The sequence below is a fragment of the Oxyura jamaicensis genome, chromosome 1, assembly GCF_011077185.1.
Source record: "Oxyura jamaicensis isolate SHBP4307 breed ruddy duck chromosome 1, BPBGC_Ojam_1.0, whole genome shotgun sequence".
Lineage (NCBI taxonomy): Eukaryota > Metazoa > Chordata > Aves > Anseriformes > Anatidae > Oxyura > Oxyura jamaicensis.
In genome coordinates, this window is record NC_048893.1 from 149571961 (window position 1) to 149595512 (window position 23552).

At 35.2% G+C, this 23552-nt stretch overlaps 1 protein-coding gene across 17 annotated transcripts in view; it reads left to right on the plus strand.

The window, feature by feature from the left end:
- The window catches only part of DOCK9 (dedicator of cytokinesis 9), a 129823-nt gene that overhangs the window by 66575 nt on the left and 39696 nt on the right, over positions 1-23552 (plus strand). For all 17 annotated transcript variants that reach the window (XM_035318815.1, XM_035318886.1, XM_035318919.1 and 14 more), the window contains exons 15-32: positions 486-608; positions 2377-2456; positions 2537-2724; positions 2841-2906; positions 3848-3940; positions 4228-4351; positions 4713-4834; positions 6213-6299; positions 6921-7010; positions 8265-8380; positions 8523-8592; positions 8740-8865; positions 8994-9065; positions 14464-14610; positions 15212-15295; positions 15950-16061; positions 21306-21484; positions 22267-22383. In XM_035318815.1, the coding sequence (XP_035174706.1) occupies positions 486-608; positions 2377-2456; positions 2537-2724; positions 2841-2906; positions 3848-3940; positions 4228-4351; positions 4713-4834; positions 6213-6299; positions 6921-7010; positions 8265-8380; positions 8523-8592; positions 8740-8865; positions 8994-9065; positions 14464-14610; positions 15212-15295; positions 15950-16061; positions 21306-21484; positions 22267-22383 (1996 nt within the window). The remainder of the gene's footprint in view (positions 1-485; positions 609-2376; positions 2457-2536; positions 2725-2840; positions 2907-3847; positions 3941-4227; positions 4352-4712; positions 4835-6212; positions 6300-6920; positions 7011-8264; positions 8381-8522; positions 8593-8739; positions 8866-8993; positions 9066-14463; positions 14611-15211; positions 15296-15949; positions 16062-21305; positions 21485-22266; positions 22384-23552) is intronic.

Below are 23552 nucleotides of genomic sequence, written 5' to 3' on the forward strand. Positions count from 1 at the left end.
GAGCAACCTGATCTAGTGGGTGGCATCCCTGCCTATGGCAGGGGGGTTGAAACCAGGTGATCTTTATGGTCCTCTTCAACTCAACCTATTATTCTGTGATTATCTTCTGCATCTCATTTTGTTTAAATCTCAATGTGCTGTTTACATTATTTTTTTGTTTTGCTTTGAATTAAACAAAGATTTCTGAAAAGCAAACTTAGACTTAAGCTTTGTAGTAGGAAAAAAGTTGAAAATTCATCACATTATTGTTCAAACTCTTGAATATTGACAACTGATTTCCAATGTCAAGATTTTTAATCTTACGAAGAATTAAATGGTTCTCTTTAGTTTGTTACGCTGAGCTATTTTTATGTTAAAACTTCCCTACAATGGAAGTATCTTTCATATTGAGCATTTAATATTAGTGCAGTATGTTCTACATTGTAGTAAAGAAGTTTCTTGAAGATAAGTGTTAACTCATCTGAAAGCAAGACTTTGACTTTCAGGACATTGTTTAAAGATGCCTCGGGAACACTGGATAAAAATGCAAGATTTTCACCTCTTTTCAGACAAGACAGTAATAAACTTTCAAATGAAGACATGCTGAAATTGTTAGCAGATTTCCGGAAGTAAGTCTAATTTCCTCACTCTGTCTTAAAAATTAAATGATAATCTTTTCTCTTGTTAGATGCTCCAGTTGAAGATCATCATCTGATGTATATGTTTATATGTTTTCACTTCAAATAAGGAAGTTATACATTCAATACATACATACAAGTTATGGATCTTTTTCCTTTGCAGTGTTAGAGAGCTTTGAGCAGGACTGAAGTATTATGCCATGTAAAACCATCATATACTGAAGTATCTCTGTTAGGTGTTATGCCTGCATAATGCACTGTTCTGGCTCTCAAAGGAAGCAAAGTATGAGCATCTATCACATTCACTGACCTTGGAAAGAGGATGCTAGGTCTCAGGGATGGGGGCTTCAAGTCAGTATCCACTCTATCCTTCTTGGGAGTGCATGTGTCTCAGAATGCCTAAACAACAGTATATTGGTCTTACTGTTTAAAAACTGTTCCTAAAGATCGCATCATTTTTTGTACAAGGCTTACAAATCTCCTACTGACAGATTATTGTATTAAATAACTAAAATGTTTAGATTTACTGAGATTTTTCACTGCTTTGCAAAGGCATTTCCTTTTCTGTTATTTGACGGTTAGCTGGAATTGTATTAATGTTTGCTAAGTACAGATCTTAAAAGGCTTTGGTTATAGCTTCTTTATTGTTACTTACCAAATCTGTTAAGGAGGTGAGGTTTGTATCAGGTACTTTATTTCCATTTTAGCTAGCTCCTCAAAGTTTCATTGAGGTTTACGTAGCATTGAGATTGCTGCTACTCCTTGCTATAAATGATATTATTGAATCTGAATTAAATATAGCAAATTAGCCTACCACATCACTTTACTCTGTGAACTAAGGAAATGCTTTTGGTTATTCCAGTACCTTATTTGTGGATTTGTGTACGGTATTTCACAGGAATTTTAGTGAGAAAGAGGTTGTAATGTCTAACGCTTAGCTATTGGAATCAGAATCCAGACTTCAACCACAATAAGTTGTTTTACAGTGCAGGATAGTATATCTGGAAAATCTTGCAACTGTTTCCTTTGCAATAATTAAAAATAATGATAATAAAAAAATCATGCTGCTGACTGGATTTATTAACAAATGGTACTCTACTGGTGTTTTAACATGGAAAATGCCCCTAATTCAAATCATATTTTGGATTAACTGCATGGAAACCTCTAAGAAATTTTATCGTAGTCTAGTTTAGAGTAAATATTTTGAAGGATGTGTTGTTACTTTAGGAAAAGAACGACATAGAAAAAAATTACTGAGAGAAAGACACATTTTGTTCATAATTTTGTTTCCTCTTTGGTCTTCCCCCAGGTTTATCCTATTAATATCAATGCTTATTGCTGGCCATTGAAATTTAAGGTTATAGCTTAGTTATAGGTACCCTCTTTGCCAACTATATCGAGTTACTACAAAGCAAAGAAAACCTATCTTTGATAAAGATTTTCATTTCAATATAAAGAAAGGGAATCATAATGCTTTCTCTTACTTATTTTCACACTTGTGAATAAAACCCTCCATTGTTCCCTTTTAAATCCTCAAAGAGAAAAGAGGAAAAAAATAAACAAATAAAGCTGTCTACCCCCAACCACCTTTCCTCTCATACTCCTGTTTCAGGATGTTATTTTTTCCTCTGTTTCCTATTTTCTCCCACACCTCTTCCCCCCCACCCCCCATTTTTTTCTTTTTTTTTTTTCTGTCATTCTGATAGCTTTGCATTTAGCCTGACTTTGAGGTTTTTGGTTTTGTTTTTTCTTCCACTAGGCCTGAAAAGATGGCCAAGCTTCCTGTTATTTTAGGAAATCTGGATGTTACAATTGATAATGTGTCACCAGATTTTCCAAGTAAGTATTAATAAACACTGTTAAATAGACATTCAGTTGTTTTCTCTTCAGCTTTATATTGATTTTTAATATATTTTCAGATTATGTTAATTCGTCATACATTCCTATGAAACAGTTTGAAAATAGTACCAAGACGCTAGTAACACTTGAAGTAGAGGAATTTGTTCCCTGTATACCAAGACACACTCAGCCTTTCACCATCTACAACAATCATCTTTATGTTTATCCAAAGCACTTGAAATATGACAGTCAAAAGTCTTTTGCAAAGGTGAGTATAGGCAAACAATACATTCTTCTTTTTCCAATGGACTGATATTGTTTACATACTATATTTCTTTGATGTTCCTTCCAATTAAGTGTTTTTGTTTTTGAATGTTGCTTTAGGCTAGAAATATTGCAGTATGCATTGAGTTCAAGGATTCTGATGAAGAGGATTCTTTGCCTTTAAAGGTTAGTCTTTGCTTTTTGTGACTGATTAAAGAAAACAGTGACAGTTAGCTAAGCAGGATACTAATACTTGATTGATTTTGTCTAGCTTGAGGTGGCAGCTTTCTATCTGTCTATACATATTTGGTATAGAAGTAACCTCTAGATTATTTGTTTGTTTTTGAAATAAAAGATTACTAAGAGCATTTTGTTTCCATATATCAACAAAATTTCCAGTATTAAACTTGTTGCAAACAAGGGTGCCTTGTGCCTACTCTGACTTTTAAGCAGTAAAAACAATAAATATTTAGACCAACAACAGAACCAATTCTGTATTTATTCCTGAGCTATCACAGTGTATAGGAAGTGCCTGAAAGAAATGAAGTAGAAAAATATATAGGAGTTCTGAGGTGAAACCAGTGTCAACTCTACTGTACAGCAGGCAGACTACAGGTGATGTAATCTGTCTGTGCAAAGAAACCAAGAGTTAAAGACAAGACCTCATAGGTTCCAGTAATAATCTGAATATCATAGCAACATACAGATAACTTCTAGAGACTTTGCAGTAATCTCTTTATTCACTTTCCTTATATATCCTTTTTCAAAGGACACGACAGTTTTTCAACCGAGTCAGGGGTGCTTCAATGTTTCATCTTGTCAGCTTCTCTATAACAATTTGATTTGCTGGTTAGTACAATGCGTTCATCTAAATTCTGCAGTTGAAAGGAGATCAATAGATAACTCATCAATTCTAGTTTTTAATCACTGCCAATATCCATATTAAGTCTGAGATTTTTTTTTAAGATCAACACTTTTGACATAGAAAAGTTACATTACAAAATGTTCATTGTTATTGATATATGTAACACAAGTTAAAATATTTCAAATTCTGGGTGAAACTTTTACTTAAGAGTAAAAAAGAATTTGTTGTGGTTTCTGTTTTTTTCCCTCTTTTCTATTGTCAGTGTATCTATGGTAGACCAGGCGGGCCAGTATTTACTAGAAGTGCACTTGCTGCTGTTTTGCATCACCACCAAAATCCGGAGTTCTATGATGAGGTAAGCTACATTTCTGAGGTGGTTTTTACTGTGTTAAATATTACTATGTTTCAAAAATACTAGCAAAAATTTTAGGATTGTAAAGGTCTTGCTAATGATCTCAGTTAAATCAGACCCTCCTTTTCACTGTAATTAAATATTTTTGAAAGTTTTGTAAGTGTAATTCTTGAATCTTGCTTCAAATAACAGAAACTCGAACTGCTTTTAAGTCAGACTGTTCAACCAGTATGGCATGTCACTGTTCTAGCTGAAGTCTTCTACAAAGGTTGTGTTTCTTTGCTTTTCAGATTAAAATAGAATTGCCCACTCAGTTACATGAAAAGCACCATTTGTTATTCACCTTCTACCATGTCAGCTGTGACAATTCAAGCAAAGGGAGTACAAAGAAGAAAGATGTTGTTGAAACACAAGGTGTGTCTGCTAATGGTTTGCTTTCAGTAACTACTTGGGAGATCTTATGAAAGTATGTTTATCTGGTAAACTGTGGATTTTGTTGTCTTGATCCATATGATGCTTTATATTATAGTGACAAAAAGATTCATTATTTCTTGTTTTAAATATTTTAGAATGCCTACAACATGTATATATTTTCAAACTCATAATAATTAGAATTTATTTGCTTTTTCAATTTTTTCTAATCGTGTGAATTTGAATCATTTGACCCTTACATTAACATTTTTTGATTTATGAATTACATATTGGAAGACTTCTGTAAGCATTTATATAAAGATTCATGAGATATTTAAAATTATTTTCCTTTCACATTTCATAGTTGGCTATTCTTGGCTTCCACTAATAAAAGACGGAAGAGTGGTGACAAATGAGCAACATATTCCAGTGTCAGCAAATCTTCCACCAGGCTATCTCAGTTATCAAGAAGTGGGGGTTGGAAAGGTATGGTAAATAAAATTGCTCAAATCTTTCAAAAAAAAAAAGATATGGAGAGAAGAATTAATTGTAATTCCCCAGTCTGATAAGATCAAGTCACTTTCTATTGAAAATTGTTTTTATATGTGAAAGGGAGTGCTTTGCAAAAGTTATGCATCTGACTTAAAAGAAAGAAATTAACTCCAACACAAGCTGGAGGCAATGTTTATGACTAAATTCTAACCTTCAGAAGAATTTGAACCAAACTACCCTAATGTAGTTTTTCGTGTAAACTGTTAATTATGTGTTTCTGTTATTATTTAGCTGACGTATTTAGGAAATGTTTGTTTCATTTTGTAGCAATAACTGAAGTCAGTAATTTTTAAGTGTTTAAAAGTATTTTCAGTTTATGAAGATATGCAAATAATCTGAAGTCCTTTACTAAATTTTTTTTAGCATTTCATGCTGTCTCCTTTCAGTAAGTCCTTTATTCCTGAAAAAGTCTTATTTTCACATCTTGATTTTTGTGATCTTTATACTTCACTAGTAAAATGTATGGTTGTATTTTTCAAAGCAGAAAGCTTGCAAAATTAATAGTAATAAAAACAATACCAAGGAGGATACAAAATATGAAATGTGGCAGGGGATTTGACTAAAGGAATGAAATGCAGAGAGAAAATTGACTCATTTTGGAGGACGAGGCCTAAAATCAACAGCAAGAGGTGTTGGTCTCCTCCTATTCCACCACTTTTTCTTTTTTAAATTCTACTGTAAGCTTTCCAGCCATTGACATCTTTACATCTTTCATCTTTTCATACTGTAGGTATATTTTTTTATGCCTCTGCTGTCCATCTCTGCTCACCTCCATGGGTAGGAGGTTAGGGCCAAGATGACTAGTTAGTTGTAGATCTAACGGTAAAGTCTCTCCGTAACTGATTGTCAGGGTAGAAAGCTGAGCCTTCCCATCCCATTTGCAAAGAACTGAGAATGGGAAGGAAGTACTGGCTGATACTTATCGGTGACCTGTGTTAAGATTTACACTGTGTCAGTACCTACAGAAATTCTTCAGTTATTTTTTTCAGAAAAGTAGTACATGTTTCTCTGTAGCCAAACATTTCTTTGCACGATTTTAGGGGAAATAAAAATCTGTGACTTCAAAGAAAATTAATTTTGTTAGTAAGTAAGGAAACTACAGTGGGACTTTGAAAATAAATTAGTTTCATAAATGCTTTAGGTAATATTGCCTGCATAATTTTCCTTTTTTATTTTATGACTTTATTCATTGTACACATTTCTTCTTCCGTTTAGAAAAAAAAGTGTTGTTTGTGGTACTATAAAGAAAGCACTGTCTTATTCTAGTATAACGCTACATTATTTTACTTTTCCTCTGCATGTGTGTGTTCAGCATTCTGGTCCTGAAATTAAATGGGTAGATGGAGGCAAACAGCTGTTAAAAATATCCACTCATCTGGTGTCAACTGTGTATACGCAGGTGAGTTACAAAACAAATACAATTAGCGTAAGTTTTAGGAATAATGTATGTTTCTGATATGTATATACAATATCTGGGGAAGCTTCTAATACTCAATATGCTGCTATCTTACTGTTTTTTTGTCTCTTGGATGTTCTGCGTGGTTTCTGTCTTACACATCAGCTGTGAAAAGCAACAGATGTTAGACTTTCGTCTAACATTTTCATCCATTCCATTCCGAGACTTCCATTTAGATAAGGGGTTGTAGTCATCTGTAAGCTTAGTGGCATGTCTTCAAAGCAAGGAGTCCTGTTATAGCTGCTCATAAAATACGTAGTGTGATAAGTTGGGATAACTAACATTAATTATCCTATTTTCTGCATGTCAATTGGTTTGAAGCAAATATAGATGTTTTGCATAACGGGTGTTCAAAAGTACTGGAAATTTCTTACGTAAGTTAAAAAAAAAAAAAGTGTTACATGGAGATAAAAGCAGCCTTCAGAGTAGCTCACTTACATTCAACTTTCAAAAATAATTTATATAGACATGTATGGATTTCTATGTATAAACATTTTAATGTGCTATATTGTAGATAGTCATGTTAAATAGTGTTTAATTTTAGGTTCTTTTTGTCTTTGACAGGACCAGCATTTGCATAATTTTTTTCAGTACTGTCAGAAAACGGAATCTGGAGCTCGTGCACTAGGAACTGATCTAGTAAAATATCTTAAGGTATAAAAAGGCAGTGAATAACAGATTATCTTTGTAAAACCTAGACAATGTCTAGGTCTCATTTATGTAATATACAATATAAAATGAACAAGAAGATGTTTCTTGCCCTAGATAAACTTAAAACTACAATGTAAGATGAAACCATAAGGGAATAATGAGATAGTATTGGTTAGCATTATGGCTGATAATTGCAGAACACCAATGGCCTGTTGTGTCAAATTAATCAATTCAAACTGGACGTGGGAATGATGAGGAATTGATGACCTATTTTCTAAAATTTTGCTTAGGAGGCCATCAGTGTCATGTCTACAGTTCTCTTTCCGGACTAGATCAATAGAGTGCATGGTTTCCATAGCAATTTTATATTAACAAGTAGGCCATATTTTTAATGTGGAACCCAAAAGTCAGTCACCTTAAAATCCATGGCGATATCACAAGTAACTCCAGATTTTCTTAGGCACAACAAAATTCATTATTGTATTTGCATGTTCATTATCAGTTCATAAAACTGGACTGTCTGTCCATGGCAGTTATGTAGGGATTTAACTATTGAATGTGGCATGCTTCTGAACTGAATTTGCTTTGTGATTTTGGTTATGTCAAAAATGTGGTTCTGATCTATCTTCCCTGCCCTAAGACTTCTGTAATATATTTGGATAGCTTATTCCTTACTTTACTTACATTTATATTAATTCCATGTTAGCAAAATCTTTAGGTTCAGTGACAAGAATATGTCTTGCCAAAATCCCTGGGTCAGAATAATGCAACCAGTTTTAAAACTCTTGCTTGTCATCAAATAGCAGAAGACTCTAACTGCACAGTGTGAGCATGTTTCACACCACTAGATTACATATCATATTGACTTTATCTTGCTTCAAGGTAACAGAAAACAAATGCACATGTATGTGCTTCTGTGCACATATGAGATACTGTTATTCTCGGTTTCAGTAGGCCAAACTCCTGTTTAGGTGGGCCTTCCAGAAGCCCAAATAGTCTTTATTTCTCCTGCATATGGACATCTTACCGTCTGTGCGCAACCTGTACCTAATGTGTGCAACCTAATATGTGCAAACATTTATGGTGGAAACTCTTCTCAGTTGCCTTCTGTGTAGTTGTATTTTGGATACTTAACACCAAATAATGCAAGCAGCATATATTTTTGGAAAAAGACTTGCAGTAATTTTTGCAGTTTTAGAACTTGTGATTTCAATGCCCTTATTTCAAGGGAGTGACAGTATTACTGCTTTCTTTCAGAGCCTTCATGCTATGGAAGGCCATGTGATGATAGCTTTCCTGCCAACTGTTCTCAATCAGTTGTTTAGAGTTCTCACTAGGGCAACCCAAGAGGAAGTTGCAGTCAATGTGACAAGGTAAAGATTTTTAAGTGCTTCACAGAGCTTAAATGATGACTGGTTATGACATAAATTTGTAACTGAATAACACTATGATTGCAATTGCAATCATAGCTTTCTTTGTAGACTTGCTTAGTTTTGGTTTCTGACTTCTGTTTAGGGTTATTATCCATATTGTTGCACAGTGTCATGAAGAAGGCTTGGATAGCTACTTGAGATCTTATGTCAAGGTAGGCATAATTAAATAAAAAAAACACTCCAGTTAAAAGTAAATAAACTCTAAAAAAGGTACATATAAATAGAATTGTATCCGTTTGATTTCAACTGTTTCATATTATGTCATGGTTTCCTATTATGTTCTGTTTTTCCTCCCCAAGTATGCTTATAAAGCTGAACCCTATGTTGCTTCTGAATATAAGACAGTACATGAAGAATTGACAAAGTCCATGACAACAATTCTAAAGCCATCTGCTGACTTCCTTACAAGCAACAAGCTACTTAAGGTATATATTGAACTATACTTTTACTGTACGGTCTTATCTGGTCATAACTTAAGTATAGGAATTAAATATATTGAAATTATTATTCAATACCCACAGTGATTTCACAGAATATTTTCTTTTCTCTGCAGTATTCCTGGTTCTTCTTTGAAGTTCTGATAAAATCAATGGCTCAGTATTTGATAGAAAACTCTAAAGTGAAGGTATGTCAACTTATGCAAAAAAAAAAAATTTCTAATGGCAATTTGTGCAATCTCTTCTTTCTCTGGTCATATAATTTTATTTGATTATCCAATTTGTTTATCCAATTTATCCAATCACTAATTTTATTAAAAAACCCTTCTTCTAACAATTTATTTTGTAAGGAAAGGAGGGAAAGAGCAAAGCAGGAGAAAGCAAATGAGGCATTAGAAAGATCTACAGAGCTAGGTTTAACATCATTCTAAAAGGATAGAAACCCTTTAAAATCCATACAGTAGAGCAGCACTTGTAAAGCACTAGACCGTTTTGTAAGATTTCTTAATATTTATCATAGAATCATTCAGGTTGGAAAAGACCTCTGAGATGATCTAGTCAAACCTTTAACCTAGTACTAAAGTCTACCACTAAGCCATGCTACTAAGTTCCAAATCTACACATTTCTTGAAAACCTCCAGGGATGGTGATTCAACCACTTCCCTGGGCAGCCTATTCCAATGATGCACAACCCCTTCAGTAACAAGATTTCTCCTAATATCCAATTTAAACTTCCGCTGATACAACTTGAGGCTATTTCCCTTTATCACTTCGGACTGGGCTCTTCTCCCAAGCACCCAACTCTTTATAGCCTCCTTTAAGGCAATTGTAGAGCATGATAAAGTCTCCCCTGAGCTTCCTTTTCTCTAGGCTAAACAGCCCCAGTTCCCTCAGCCACTCCTTGTCAGACTTCTTTATTCACCAGCTTTGTTGCCCTTGTTTGAACACACTCCAGCACTTTGATGTCTTTCTTGTAGTGAGGGCCCAAAACTGAACACAGAACTGCACAGTGAGGTGCAGCCTCACCAGAGCTGAGTACAGGAGGATGATCACCTCCCTGGTCCTGTTGGCTACACTGTTTCTTATACAAGCCAGGATGCTGTTGGCCTTCCTGGCCACCTTGGCACTCTGCCAGCTCATGTTCTGCCAGCTATCGACCCATACCCTAAGGTCATTTTTCTACCAGGCACCAGCACTCTTCCCCCAGCCTGCAACGTTGCGTGGGGTTGTTGTGCCCCAGGTGCAGGACCCGGCACTTGGCTTTGTTTAACCTCATACAGTTGGCCTTGGCCCATCAGTCCAACTTATCTAGATTCCTCTGCAGAGCCTTCCTACCCTCATGCAGATCAACACCCATGCCTAACTTGGTGTTGTCTGCAAACTTTCTGAGGGTGCACTTGATCTCCTCATCCAGATCATTGATAAAGATATTAAAGAAAACTGCCCCAGTACCTATCCCTCGGAGACACTACTAGTTACCAGCCTGGATTTAACTCCATTCAGTACAACTCTTTGGGCCAGGCCACCCAGCCAGTTTTTAACCCAATGAAGCATATACCCATCCAGGCCTTAAGCAGCTAGCTTCTTCAGGAGAATGCTGTGGGAAACGGTGTCAAAAGCCTTACTGAAGTCTACATAGACTACATCTACAGCCATCTTTTGGCATGTAGAAAGGTTCTGCTCATGCACCTTAAAGTTTCCTTCTTGAAGAGTGTCCAGTCTTCCTGGAATCCCTTGCCCTTCAGGACCACCTCCCAAGGGACTTCCTTGTGAAGCTTTATCACCACCTACCTGAAAAATCAGTAATGGGTAATAGTCTGAGGTTCGAACCCAGGCAGGAAGCTTTCTCATGTCCCTAATCTCTTTTCTCCTCATGTCCCTAATCCAGGCCCCAGGGAGGCAGCAGACCTCCCTATGAGGTGTGTCTGGTCTGCATATTGGGTCTTCTGTACCCTTCAGTAGGGAGTCTCCCATGACAATGACCTGTCTTTTTTTCTTGCTGGGAGCTATTTTAATGCAGGGCATAGGTCAACATGCCCTCCCTCAATATTGGGTACGCCATATTATGCTATGGTATGCTATTACATTATGCTATGCTATGCTATATATTATGCTACAGTGAAGCTGGAAGCAGTAGTCAACACTGGACTTGGATGTAAGCACTACCCAAAAATATGTGGTCATATAGGTATAATATTAAATGACATAACAGCCTTCAAATACGAGGTAGAGGTTTGACCTAGAAGTAGGTCTTCAGAATAGGGGTGGTGGGACAGGCATTTATGTGGTGCTAATACTACAAATTTAGGTATCTTCTGAAGAGAGCAAGCCTTTATCACTGACTTCTTAAAATAAACTGTCTAGGCAACTACAATAGGTATCATGTTTACAATTTTTCAGAATACAAATGTATGCACTGGGAGGCTTCTCTGCATGCAGTGTAGTGCATCCTTCTTGGTTTAGGATATCAAACTTCTTGCTCATGTGTTAACCGATCAGCTATTTGGGGATTCCTCAAAATTCCTAGCAAAAAGACAAAACTTATGATTTTGTGTACTACTAGACAACAGAAATGCAGTTCATTTAAACCAAAGAAAAATATTCATATGGACTTCTTTCTGTTCTTCACTGGTATTTTGCTGTTTCAGTGGTATCTGTTCAAATAGTTCAGGAAAATTTGGAAAAGACAGGAGGATCTATAATTGTAAATTTTCTTTATTGATTTGATATTCCTTGAGGAAGGAGTTTGTGCCTTTGTTCATTCTGTGAATGGAGTATTTCTTATTTTACCACACTGTATTTTGTGGTTTTGTTTATTATAATCAATTAAATTAATTGTATTAGTTAATAAATGAAATGGAAATGAACATATAATCTGATAAAGCAGAAAACATTGATTTTTATTTAAAGCTGAAATTTTCCAGAAACTTCCGGAATTGAATTAAAATTGTATCATTTAGAAATGATATTGGAATAAAGAAATAAAAGAATTTTTGTTGGTTTCAGTACTTACCTGACAGTCCTAGCAGTGCTTTTTATTTTACAGTATTCGTCTTTTTTTAAAAAATTGCATCTTCTTAAATTACATAATGTGGTATAGCTGGGCAAGTTTCTTAAAACATGGTGTGTGTGAAACTTGTATAGCTTGAGGATGTTTGCTGGATTTGGGTAGGTGATGTTCTGCAAAATAATGTTGTTTTAACTTAGCTAAACAGAGTTTAGATAATTTTTCCTGATTCTAACAAACCTACAAAAATCCACCCAAGTATGGAAAAAGTATATCTATTTAAAACAAACAAACAAACAAAACAACTTCAAATAAACCGCTAACTTGCTATCATGCAAACCCATTTCCTTAATTTAATTATAACTCTCTTACCCTAGTGATTACATTTTTAAATTGAGATCAGATGGTGGATAAAATAAGCACAGTAGAATATAATCTTTTTAAAAGCAGGAGCCTGTGTAAACAAACAAACAAAAAAAAAAAAAAAAGAAAAATTCACTTTTCAGAGTGACTCAGCCTTTGTCCATGATTTTAGTTTTTTTTTCCCTTAATCTGCATCTCCTGCAAAGTATGGTATACTACCATTGATAAGCATTTACATTACTAAAAGTGCTTTTTTCTAATTGTTGTTATCCTTGTGGAGGAAGGAAATAATAATTATACTGACTCATCATCTCGAAGCTAGCGAACCTTTACTGACCCATGTAATCCTAATAACAAATATAACAAATTAAATACGGAGACCACATGCATCCGAGGAAGACACTCAATTTTAACAAGATATTCATTTGAGGGGAAAACAAAGTTGGTAAAGAAAGAGTGTCAGCTGTAGGTAACTGAGAAAGATTTGATTACCTTGTATCAGCATGAGTGTAGATATAACAGAGCAAATACTGTTAATGAAAAAACTGTGACTTTTCAAAGAAGGTGCTAACTGCTGGTTTCGTTTTATTTGATTTCAAGTTGCCAGAAAGAAATAGACAGACCACAAAAATGTGACCTAAATACTGATGGCACTTCTAACTTCGATTCCCATCCAATTTCAGAAGATAAGGAAGCATAGTGAAGTTTTTCATTGATTTAGTAGGTTTTATAGCCCTAAATCTTTCTAAGATGGTAACAGCTCATGCAGAGATGTTTTTATGAAACATTGAAACTACCAAAATGTTGCCACATTTTTATTAGAACTTACAGTTATTGTTATATAAGTGTGTAGTAATCATACTTAAAGAAAAACAAACTAACTAAACTTGACATTGGAAAATACCCTTCTAGTTTCTGTTTGTCCTACTCTTCCCTGTACCAGTTTATTCTAGAGCTCCATTTAGGTTCAGATTGTTTCTCTTCTGTACGTTAGGTATGCTTCTTGTATAGGAACCTCATTCATTTCAGGTTAACATTTTATTTGTTTTTAACAGTATCTTCAAAAGCAACCCTCAAATATGAACTGTTCATATTGTACCATAGAGATAAATTCTTCTAACACACACTTTTAGATTTTATTTCTTTGCTGTGTACTACTGTTCTTGCTTGTTCCTCTCCTGCAATACTATGATGTAAATTTCATGGCTAAAGAAAACTACTGAACTGAATTTTATTGCAGATTTTCATTTTCTTCACATACGATGTTAAAAAACAATTTCACTTTTAGAACTAACCTCATTGTCATCTTTTCTGTCACATGAAAGAAAAAGAGCAAAACTTCTCTCAAGTAATTTGCTTGCTTTTTTCTGTCTTATTGGGTAAACTAGTAAAGGTGCATTCAGGTATTTAGAAACCTAATTTTTCTTAAGTTAGAACTAAAGACTTTGGAGCACAGCTCAAACACAATGAGGGCGAATTGTATAATCATTGATTTCTGCAGTGCCCTGACAATGACTTGATCTGCCTAGGAATGTTGCATTTGATTTAGTTCAAAAAGGTATGCAAATTACAAAGTATTAAAAACACTTGGATGGATATATTTATTTTAGTTTTCAGAAAGAAAAGCAATAATGACAGTTAAAATGGCTTTTGTCAAAGCTAGCTTCTCCTTCAGCCTCACCCCACCAGTCATTAAATCCCTTCAGACAAAAGACAATTTATTAAAGACTGTAAGATGTAGAAAAACAAAAGAGGCTCTATAATGGCAGTAAGTTGAAGAGAACTTACTGACCAATACTGGTCAGGATGTATGAAATAATTGATGAAGATGATATAGATGGTGAGTAGAAGCAAGTAAATCATGAATGTAGAGATCTGTTAAGCTAAGTGACAAGGTACTTAAAAGCAAAGGAAAATAGTTCTAATTGTGGAAACACTTAAAACATGGAGAATAAGATTCTGAAGCCTGGTCAAGCTGAGATTTGAAGTGGCTGATGAGAAAGAAAGAAAAAAAGCATGGATGACAATTTACAAAAGGCTCAGGAAAATCTTTAATTTAAATAAAATGTTATTTTAAACTACAATGAGAATTTGAAAGCCTCTTAATGCTTTGTCTCCCTTCCCTGTCAAGTTACCTATATCTTACGTAAAATAAGTTTTTTAATATTTTAGTGTTATAAACCATGTTAAATATGTATCTGAATTTGTGCTTCTAGCTCTTGCGAAACCAGAGATTTTCTGCTTCCTTTCATCATGCAGTTGAGACGGTTGTTAATATGCTAATGCCACACATCACTCAGAAGTACAGAGACAATCCAGAGGCTTCAAAAAATGCCAACCATAGCCTTGCTGCCTTTATAAAAGTAGGTACACAAGTGACAAGCTCTGTGGTTACTTCTGCAGTAATACTGTTTCTTCATGGATTTTAAAGATTTTTAAAGCCTACCCATATAAAACTGAATGAGCATAATGCTTTCAAAGTATAATTCGATGTCCAAGGTAAAATGCATTGAAATAGATTTTGTCTTTTGTGATCAAAAATACATTTTTTCAGAGGTTTCATTTTTACTGAATTTATATTTTATCAATTTTTTTTTCTTGTCTACCCCCTTCAAATATCATCTATTTATCTTTTAATCCCACAAAAATTTAATGCTTTGAGTAACAATTTATTTTCATGAATTTGGTGTGGATAGTCTTTTAGTACCTTTCTTTTTTCAACAAGTAAGGGAGAAAGAAGCATGGGGAATAAAATGCTAGATATTCTGGGATTATAAGGGGAAATTTGATATCATGTATGTATTCATATATTTAAATTGCTTGTTTTATTGTTTTTTATGTTCAGACTGACTGAAATATCAATAACGTGTTTGGAAAATAAACTAGTGAAATACAAGTACTGAGCACTGAAGCAATACTAAATCAATTCCATCTTTTTGTTTGTTTGCTTTTTTTTTCCCCCAGAGGTGTTTTACTTTTATGGATAGAGGTTTTGTTTTCAAGCAAATCAATAATTACATCAGCTGCTTTGCACCAGGAGATCCAAAGGTACTCTGTTTTTAAACACATTAGTTTTAGGAGTTGCTTCTTGTTGATGCACGTCGATGCAAGTCCTTCAGACTTGTTTCTAGCTACTCTCAAGCATGTTACTTAGAAGTCCATACACTGTACCTAGATTATTTTTCCATAAAATCACTTTTTCATATTTTGATTCCTGTCTTCAGGTGCAACTTCACAACCATAGAGTATGTATATTAAGAAAATGAGGAGGGGTGGGCAATACTAGGTAGAGATTTTGAGCATAAATGTGAAAGGTTAAAGTTGGAAGCATTAGATGGATCTTTGATATCTGATAAGTTTCTATAAATTTACCGTAGTGGGAAGACCATGGAAGACCATCAGTAATCCAAATAATTTCTTCTGAGAGTTCAGACTCTTCTTGTAGCATATTACAACTTATTATGTATGGATGCATGTCCAAATCACTGTTGCCATTGTCCCAAATAATTAGAATTATATCTGTCTGTCAAGTGTAAATTGTGCTGAAAGTATTTTTTGCTGACATACAGAACATTGACAGGACTATATCCCTCCCACTGCAAAACTGAGAGAAATCACCCTTGTGTGTAAGAAAGCTGGTTTTAATGTTATTCAAACTGCTGCATCAGTTGTTTAATTTATATTTTAAAATTACTTTTGCAGACTCTTTTTGAATTCAAATTTGAATTTCTCCGTGTAGTCTGTAATCATGAGCACTACATACCTTTGAATCTACCAATGCCATTTGGAAAAGGCAGAGTTCAGAGATACCAAGGTAAATTCTTCTGAAGAAGTCTATGGTGTATTCCTCAGGTGTTGCATTTTCCTTATTAAACAAATAAGCTGTGTAACTTCAGGTCTATGATGTGTTAGAAACCTCAATGTTATTAAATGGAAATGTGACGTTTTGATCTCTTTAAACTCAAAGGAATTATTTAGGTAGCAGAGTAATCTGTGCAAAGTACCTAGTTATTGAAACATATGGTAAACTATGTCTTTGACTCTTGCCCTCCTTTTTTGCTATGAATACTTGCTTTCTTGTTTTGTTTTTGAGTTAGACTGCCACAGCTAGTGAATTAAAAGCTGCAACATTCCTTTCGGCAGGTGTGCATTGTGAGGCTTCGTGTTTTTTTTTTCATAGAATCACTCAGGTGTGAAGAGATTTCAGTAGGTCTGTAGTCTACCTTCCTGCTCAAGTCACCTTTCATTCTGCAGATTGAATGAGCTTGGTTCCCTCAGTTTCTCCTGGCAAGGCATGTGCTCTCCAGCCTTACATCTACTTTGGCAGCATTCCACTGAGCTCAGTCAAGTTAACTTATCTTTCTTGTACTAGAATGCACAAATACTCCACATGACATTACAGATAGGTCTAATAGATGTCCATAGAGGGGAATAAACACTTCTCTTGATATACTGATAATGCTGCTGTTAGTACAGCCCTGTACCCTGCTAGCCTTCATTGTTGCCAGGATGCCCTGCTGATTCCTATTTAACCTGCTGTACAACAGGACGTCGCTTTCAGCAGAGCTGCTCCCAAGCCAGTCGTTGGATATCTTGTATCATTACAGGGAGTTCATCCATCCCAGGTGCAGAATTTTATATTTGTCCCTGTTGAGTTGAGTCAAGTTCCTTTAGCCCATCTAGGTTCTTCTAAAATACAGCCCTGTCCCCAAGCATGTGGATTGTACCTTTTAGTCTTTTGCCATCCACAAACCTGAGGAGAGTGCACTCCACCTCCTCTTTCAGGTTGTGGATGAAGTAGTTTTAAATAGGATAGAGCCTGGAAAACTCCTGTTGTAGCTGGTCTCCAAATAAAGTACAAGCCATTAAACACCAACCTTTGAGCCCAATGATCGACCTAGCTCTTTGACACATTTAGGTGTCTACTCACATAGACTGTAATGTCCCAGGTTAGATGCAATGATGCTGTGAGAGACAATGCTGGCAAGTGCTATTCTCCCCATATCTACAGATCTAGTAAATTACTTATAAAAGGCAGGTTAGTCGAGAATGCTCTGTCTCTGTAATGACTCATGGATGAGTCCATTTCCTCCATCTGGCTACAGAAAGTTTACCCCCCCCTTTTACAGTGTGTAAAAGCTCTGACTGGCCAGGTCTGGTTTGGCAGGCAGCTGAGCATCACACAACTATGCAATCACCCCTCACCTCCAGTGGGATGGGGGAAGAGAATCAAGGAGAAAAAAAAATGCAAAAGCTTGTGAGAAAAGACAGTTTAATAGGACAGAAAAAGGAAGGATAATACAAGAATATACAAAGCGAGTGATGCACAGTGCTGTTGCTTACCAGCCCCTGACCAATGCTCAGCCAGACCCTGAGCAGCAGGTACTCTCCCATCCCAGCCAGCCACCCCATATTAATGTTCAGCGTGTTGTCACATGGTATGGGATGCCAGTTTGGGCAAGCTGTCCTGGCTGTGTCCCCTCCCAGCTTCTTGTGCACCACCAGCTTCCTAACTGGCAGGGCAGTATAAGAAGCTGAAAAGTCCTTGACTAAGTGTAAGCACTGTCATGCAACACCTAAAACATCAGTGTGTTTATCAGTGTTATTCTCATCCTAACTCCAAAACACAGAACCATAACAGCTACTAGGAATAAAATTAACTCTGTCCCAGCTTAAACCAGGATATATGGTTTAGCCTGGATAAATCTATCCTGTCTGTTCCTGGTCATACTCTTCTCCTTCACTTGTCAAAATACGGTTTCTAAGAGGACTCACTCCATGAATTTACCAGGGACCAATGTGAGTCCTCTAATTCATGGTTTGTTGTGTGTTTTTTTTTTGGATGTGTGTTACATCTGCTTTTCTTCAGTCATTGCAAGACTCTGATTATGGGAGCCCCCTGACCTCCATGGCTTAACAAAGGTGATAGGGAGTGGCCTTCCAATGATACTAGCTAACTCTCTCGGCATCTCATCTGGTGCCATGGATTTGCATGGTTGGAAGTCTCTTAGGAGATCCCTGACATGATTCTCATCTACTACTGATAATTCCCTTTCTTGAACCTAATCCCTAAACTCTTAATGCCTGGGAAACAAGACAGTGAAGGTAACGAAGGTACCTCAGTCTTACCCAACTCCTCTTTCTTTAAATCTCCATCTCCATTCAGCAAACATCCCGTGTTTTCCTTGTTCAGCCTTTTAATGCTACTGTAGTGGTAGAAATTGTTCTTGTTGCCATTGATGTCCATGTCATGGATGACATTTTTACACAGATCTGATGTATCGGCAGTTTAAGGTTTATTATTAATTCCTTTAGGGTAAATCACAAAATAGATTGTATGTTTTTTTTTTTTTTCTTTAGTAGCCCTTAATCATCAGTTAATCATTAGCCTATTTAACACAATAGTTTAGTAGTATTTGCTGCAATCAAAACAATGGCTTAGTTAAATATTTGTAAATGGCAAGGTTCACACAGAAGACTTAAGGCAAGGTAACAGTTTTTATACAGCAAGAGACTGGGGATTCCTATGCAGTAAGGAATTAGGGATGTCTGTACAACAAGATATTGGGGATTACTAAACTCAGTTGTGTACTCAAGAACTTCTCTTTTGGTGAAATAGTCACTCTCCTCTGCATCGGCATGTTCAGCAGACAATCACTGAACTGCAAGGAGTCTTGCCCTGAGAGGAGTCCCACTACAGGGAGATCCTAGGTCACAGCCCGCTCTGGTTCTGGAGAGTTCAAAAGGGCTCTTCATTTAGGACCGGTATTTGTAGGACTCTGAGATGGTTGGCTATAGTCAGTGTTTTTCCATCCTGGCCACAATTCAGATTGGGTAATTCTTGTGTTGCCAACCAACCGTACAATGTAGTACCTTCCAGATTGTATGGTTCTGGTATCCAGGTAGCAGGAGTTCCAGGTACAGTTAAGGAGTGCCTAACTAACCCGACTCACTGCACTCTGCACTCGTAACAATGGCAAGAACATAACATTAGTTTATCTTGAGATCAAAGAGTAGCCTGGTGAGAGTGGATCCCACACCACCACAGTCTGTTACCAGTTTCAGCTGTAGCTGAGTTTTGGCTTTCCTGGCACTATCCCTGTATACGTGACCATACCTCCTTTGTAGCTTGTTCTTGCTTCCATTTCATGTTCATCACTTTTTGTACCATAGCTCAGTCATGAGTGTCCTAGTTAGCCCATCTGGGCTCCTGGTACATCCAACCTTGAGCCAAAACAAACAGTATGTTATATTTGTGTCTCTGAAGATATTATTAATGTCTTACAAGCATTGAACTATAGCAAACATCCATAAGCAGAAATGAGGAAAGTGCTTTTACAGATAACAAGTGAAGCTGACTAGAATTGTATTTTTGTAAATTCAATTATTTTTTTCTGAAATATTGGCGTAGTAAATCTGAGTATAGCTAGTTAAAGCGTTCATCAAGGGGATAGAACAAGATTTGGGAGTAAGAGCTAGAGAATTGCATAGAGCTTGTGCTTGTCTTTGGCTTTTTCCTCTTATTCCTCCAAGAATAGCAAAAATAGAAAACACAGTGTTTCTGATTACATAGTAAAGAACAGCGTAAAATCCTGCTCCCTGGTGAACTAGGAATTTGGCCAGGAAATAAGACCTTTATTGGAAATGTTCCTGGCCCTGTTTTGGTGTCTCAAGTAGGAGATCTCAGTTGACATGAGATTGGCTCTTATGTGAGTTACAAACAGGACTGTAGCAAGTTTGTGCCATTGTATCTCTGCTTCTTTCTGATTTCATGGGTTCCTGTAGTGGTAGGGTTTTCAAAAATGACAGTGCTTTCAGATTAGTATCTGGCTTTTACTATTCTATTGAGCAATGAAAGTGAACGTGAGAAATTCTTAAATAGCTTCTCTGTTGATATTTTAAGAATACATACATTCTAATAAATAAGATTGTAAAGCTAAAGTTTCTCTTAAATCGTGGCACATCTACTACATAAATTAGGTGGATTATTTTTAGTACATAAAATACTCCTAAAGGGGAGCAGTTTGACTTTATGTCAGATGTGTTGTGTGTTTGTGTGTGTGTCTATATTTTTGTGAGATAAAATTGCATTGTAATGGTTAAAGTACAAATGTTAAAATTAAATGTTCTTTAATCCCATTTCTAGTGCAATTAACACTGAATATGTAAATATTTATTGAATATATATTTAATCAAATATAGCAAAAAAAAAAAGCTTATTGTATTACAATGCACTTCTAATTTATGTGGATTTAAGTTAGTTTGTTTTAATATTTTTATGTCCTTTTGTGTGCTGATAAAATGAGACGAAATTGTTTAAATTGGGTATGTATGATGCAAATGCAGTCTCTTCATTACACTTATTATCCATTGCAAATTTTGAGGATTACTTTCTTAGAAATTATGAATTAACTAAGATCAGTTGTTAGCAGGTTTTATAGTCTATGTTTATACTAGGTGTATGTGTGAGATAATGAAGAAGGAACTTAAAACTGCAGCACGAAACTCTAAAACTTGTAAAATCCGTGTTCTGCTTGCAATCCTTCAAGTTTACTAACCTGGGACTGAACTACAGACCAAAACCTAAATCCTCTTTCTGCCATACAACTAAATTTCTGAAAGATAAGATGTGCATAATCTTTATGCACTGCGTGCCATTTCAGTACATAAATATAGATTTACAAGTTGAATATGGAGCTATAAGGTACTCATCCATGTAAATTTCATCGGAAAAATTTTGAATATTGGACAGTATTTTTTTTTAAAAAAAAGATTAAAAAATATATTTTCAAATATTTATATTTCTCCAGGTTCTATTGATTTATATCATAAATCATAAATACATACATCATTGTTTAATAATTGCATAATGTGACAAAAATGTGACATACATGTGTGTGTTTATATGTATGTATGAATATCTATGATATTTATGAATGTCTGGATATGAATACATATGACGGCCAATAATTTTAGAAATATTTTTGTTCAGCCTTAAGTTAATTGATAAATTAGTTTAAATAATGCCCTTTCTTACATCGAACTTCTTTACCTCCAGACCTTCACTTGGACTATTCACTAACAGATGAGTTCTGTAAGAATCACTTCTTAGTGGGACTGCTTCTAAGGGAGGTGGGAAATGCATTACAGGAGTTCAGAGAAGTGCGACAGATTGCTATTAGTGTGCTCAAGAATTTGATGATAAAGCATTCTTTTGATGATAGATATGCTTCCAGGGTAAGTGTACTTCTGTGTTTGTAGTACAAAATAATAGTGTCTGCACACATGTAAGAGAGTTTTTTTCTTTCACAAAAGTTTATTAATTTTCAGCCATGCTATTTCTACTCAGCTTGTGTCTGTGATGAAAATAGTTATGACAATTATATCAAGATCAATTTGCAAACCTGAATGTTTTTATCAAATGAGAGCACAATGTACTTTTTGAGGCATAATTTACATGTGTTTGTTATATTTTGGTACAGTGTAACTTAACTATTGTGCTTAGATGCTTTACAAACTGTTTTTAAAGCTCTTATTTTCATTAAATGTTAGCTCTTAATATTTGGGAGCTGTCGTTCTGTCATCTGTTATTGATAAAGTGAGTATAAGAAAGCTACAAGGCATAATAGTAAATTTTGAGTGATGTTTTTCCTGGACTTTCTGTTTTAAAACATGGATTCATCTGTGCTGGGAAGAAGCCATTAAATATTAAGATACTGTCATGAATTTATCAAGCTAATGTAAAGTTAATTTACTTTGCTAGTCTTAGCTGAAATCACATTAATTTAGATTTTTTTCTGCATTATAACGAAACAGTAAAGAAAATTTGTTGACCTTTGAGTTATAATGAAGTAGTGGTGACCATAGCTTTTGGCACTTAGGAACTTACGAATTTGGACTCTGTCATAACAAACGTTTGTTAAATACTTCTTTTTTGTAATTAAGGAATAGTGTTAAAAATAATCTTTGATTAGAAATCAAATCTGTAATTTGATAATGAACTGTAAATCTCTATTTAGAGCCATCAAGCAAGAATAGCCACTATGTACTTGCCACTCTTTGGACTGCTTATAGAAAATGTTCAACGGATCAATGTTAAAGATGTGTCTCCATTTCCTGTTAATCCTTCTAGCAATGTGAGTGACCATTTCTAGCTGTTATTCTGAATTATTTTTTATCATAATTTATTGGTAATGTGTATATAGAATACCACGTTTCCGGTAAAGATTTTAAGTTTCAGAATTCTGTGAGTTTGCTCTCTTTGCTTTATACTATATTAAAAGCTTAGTTACCTTTCATGGCTCTGGCTGCTGTTTCTCTGGTCCAGCTAAGGTTTATACCTAACATCCTAGCTGGCTTGTTTGATCTTACATACGAGTTACAGTACATTTAGTTAGTAATCCTCAACTGAACTTCTGAAAATCTGTGGAGAACATCAGGCCTTGCAGACTACTGCATCATCATTCTAATGCCATATGATTATACTACCATGTAACATATTGCTTTTTCTGTATCTCTAGTATATGTTCCTATATTTCAATAAAAACTACAGACTAAACAGGATTAGACCCAGTGCATTTTAAGCTGTTCGTTTTAGAGGAGTCAAAAAGAAGGTGAAGGAACATTACAGTTAGAGTAGAAAACAAACAAAACAAACACCAGACAGCAACAACAAAAGAAAAACAACAGTTGTTTCTGCAATTTCATTGTCTTCCTTTTCTATTATTTTGATAAATTTATTGTAAGGTAAGATTAATTAAATTATGGTATCTTTTTTTACTCAGAAATTACACTTCTCTTCAATTTCCCTGACAATTTGCATAAACAGTTTGCCTTTACTCTTGTAGATGTATTGGAGGCACTAGTCCATACTTCATGTAAGAAAATACTCCCCCGACATCTAATACAGATAATTAGTTGTGTTTGCTAAAGTCATGACGGATTCATTAGCTGCTGTGCTGTTCAGCAGAAAAGACTGGGTGTTGGTGGTAGATGGAGGTGTGGTTGTTTTTTTTGTTTGTTTGTTTGTTTTTCCTTTTGTAACTCCAGTTTTCCAGTTCAGTCCAACACTGACATAAACGGACCAGAAATAAATTTAGTTAATTCTGTAGAACTTTGAGTTGTTAGCCATAAAGAAGTATGCTTTTGGAACAGCTGTAGTGTAAGAGGATTACAGGAGAATGAATTCAAAGGGAATTTGTGAAGGAGTATATCAATATGTTATGGTTTCATACAATAATTGAATCGAGACTTAATGACTAAACAAATCTCAATTTTTTCCATATTTTGCTATGTTCCATTTGCT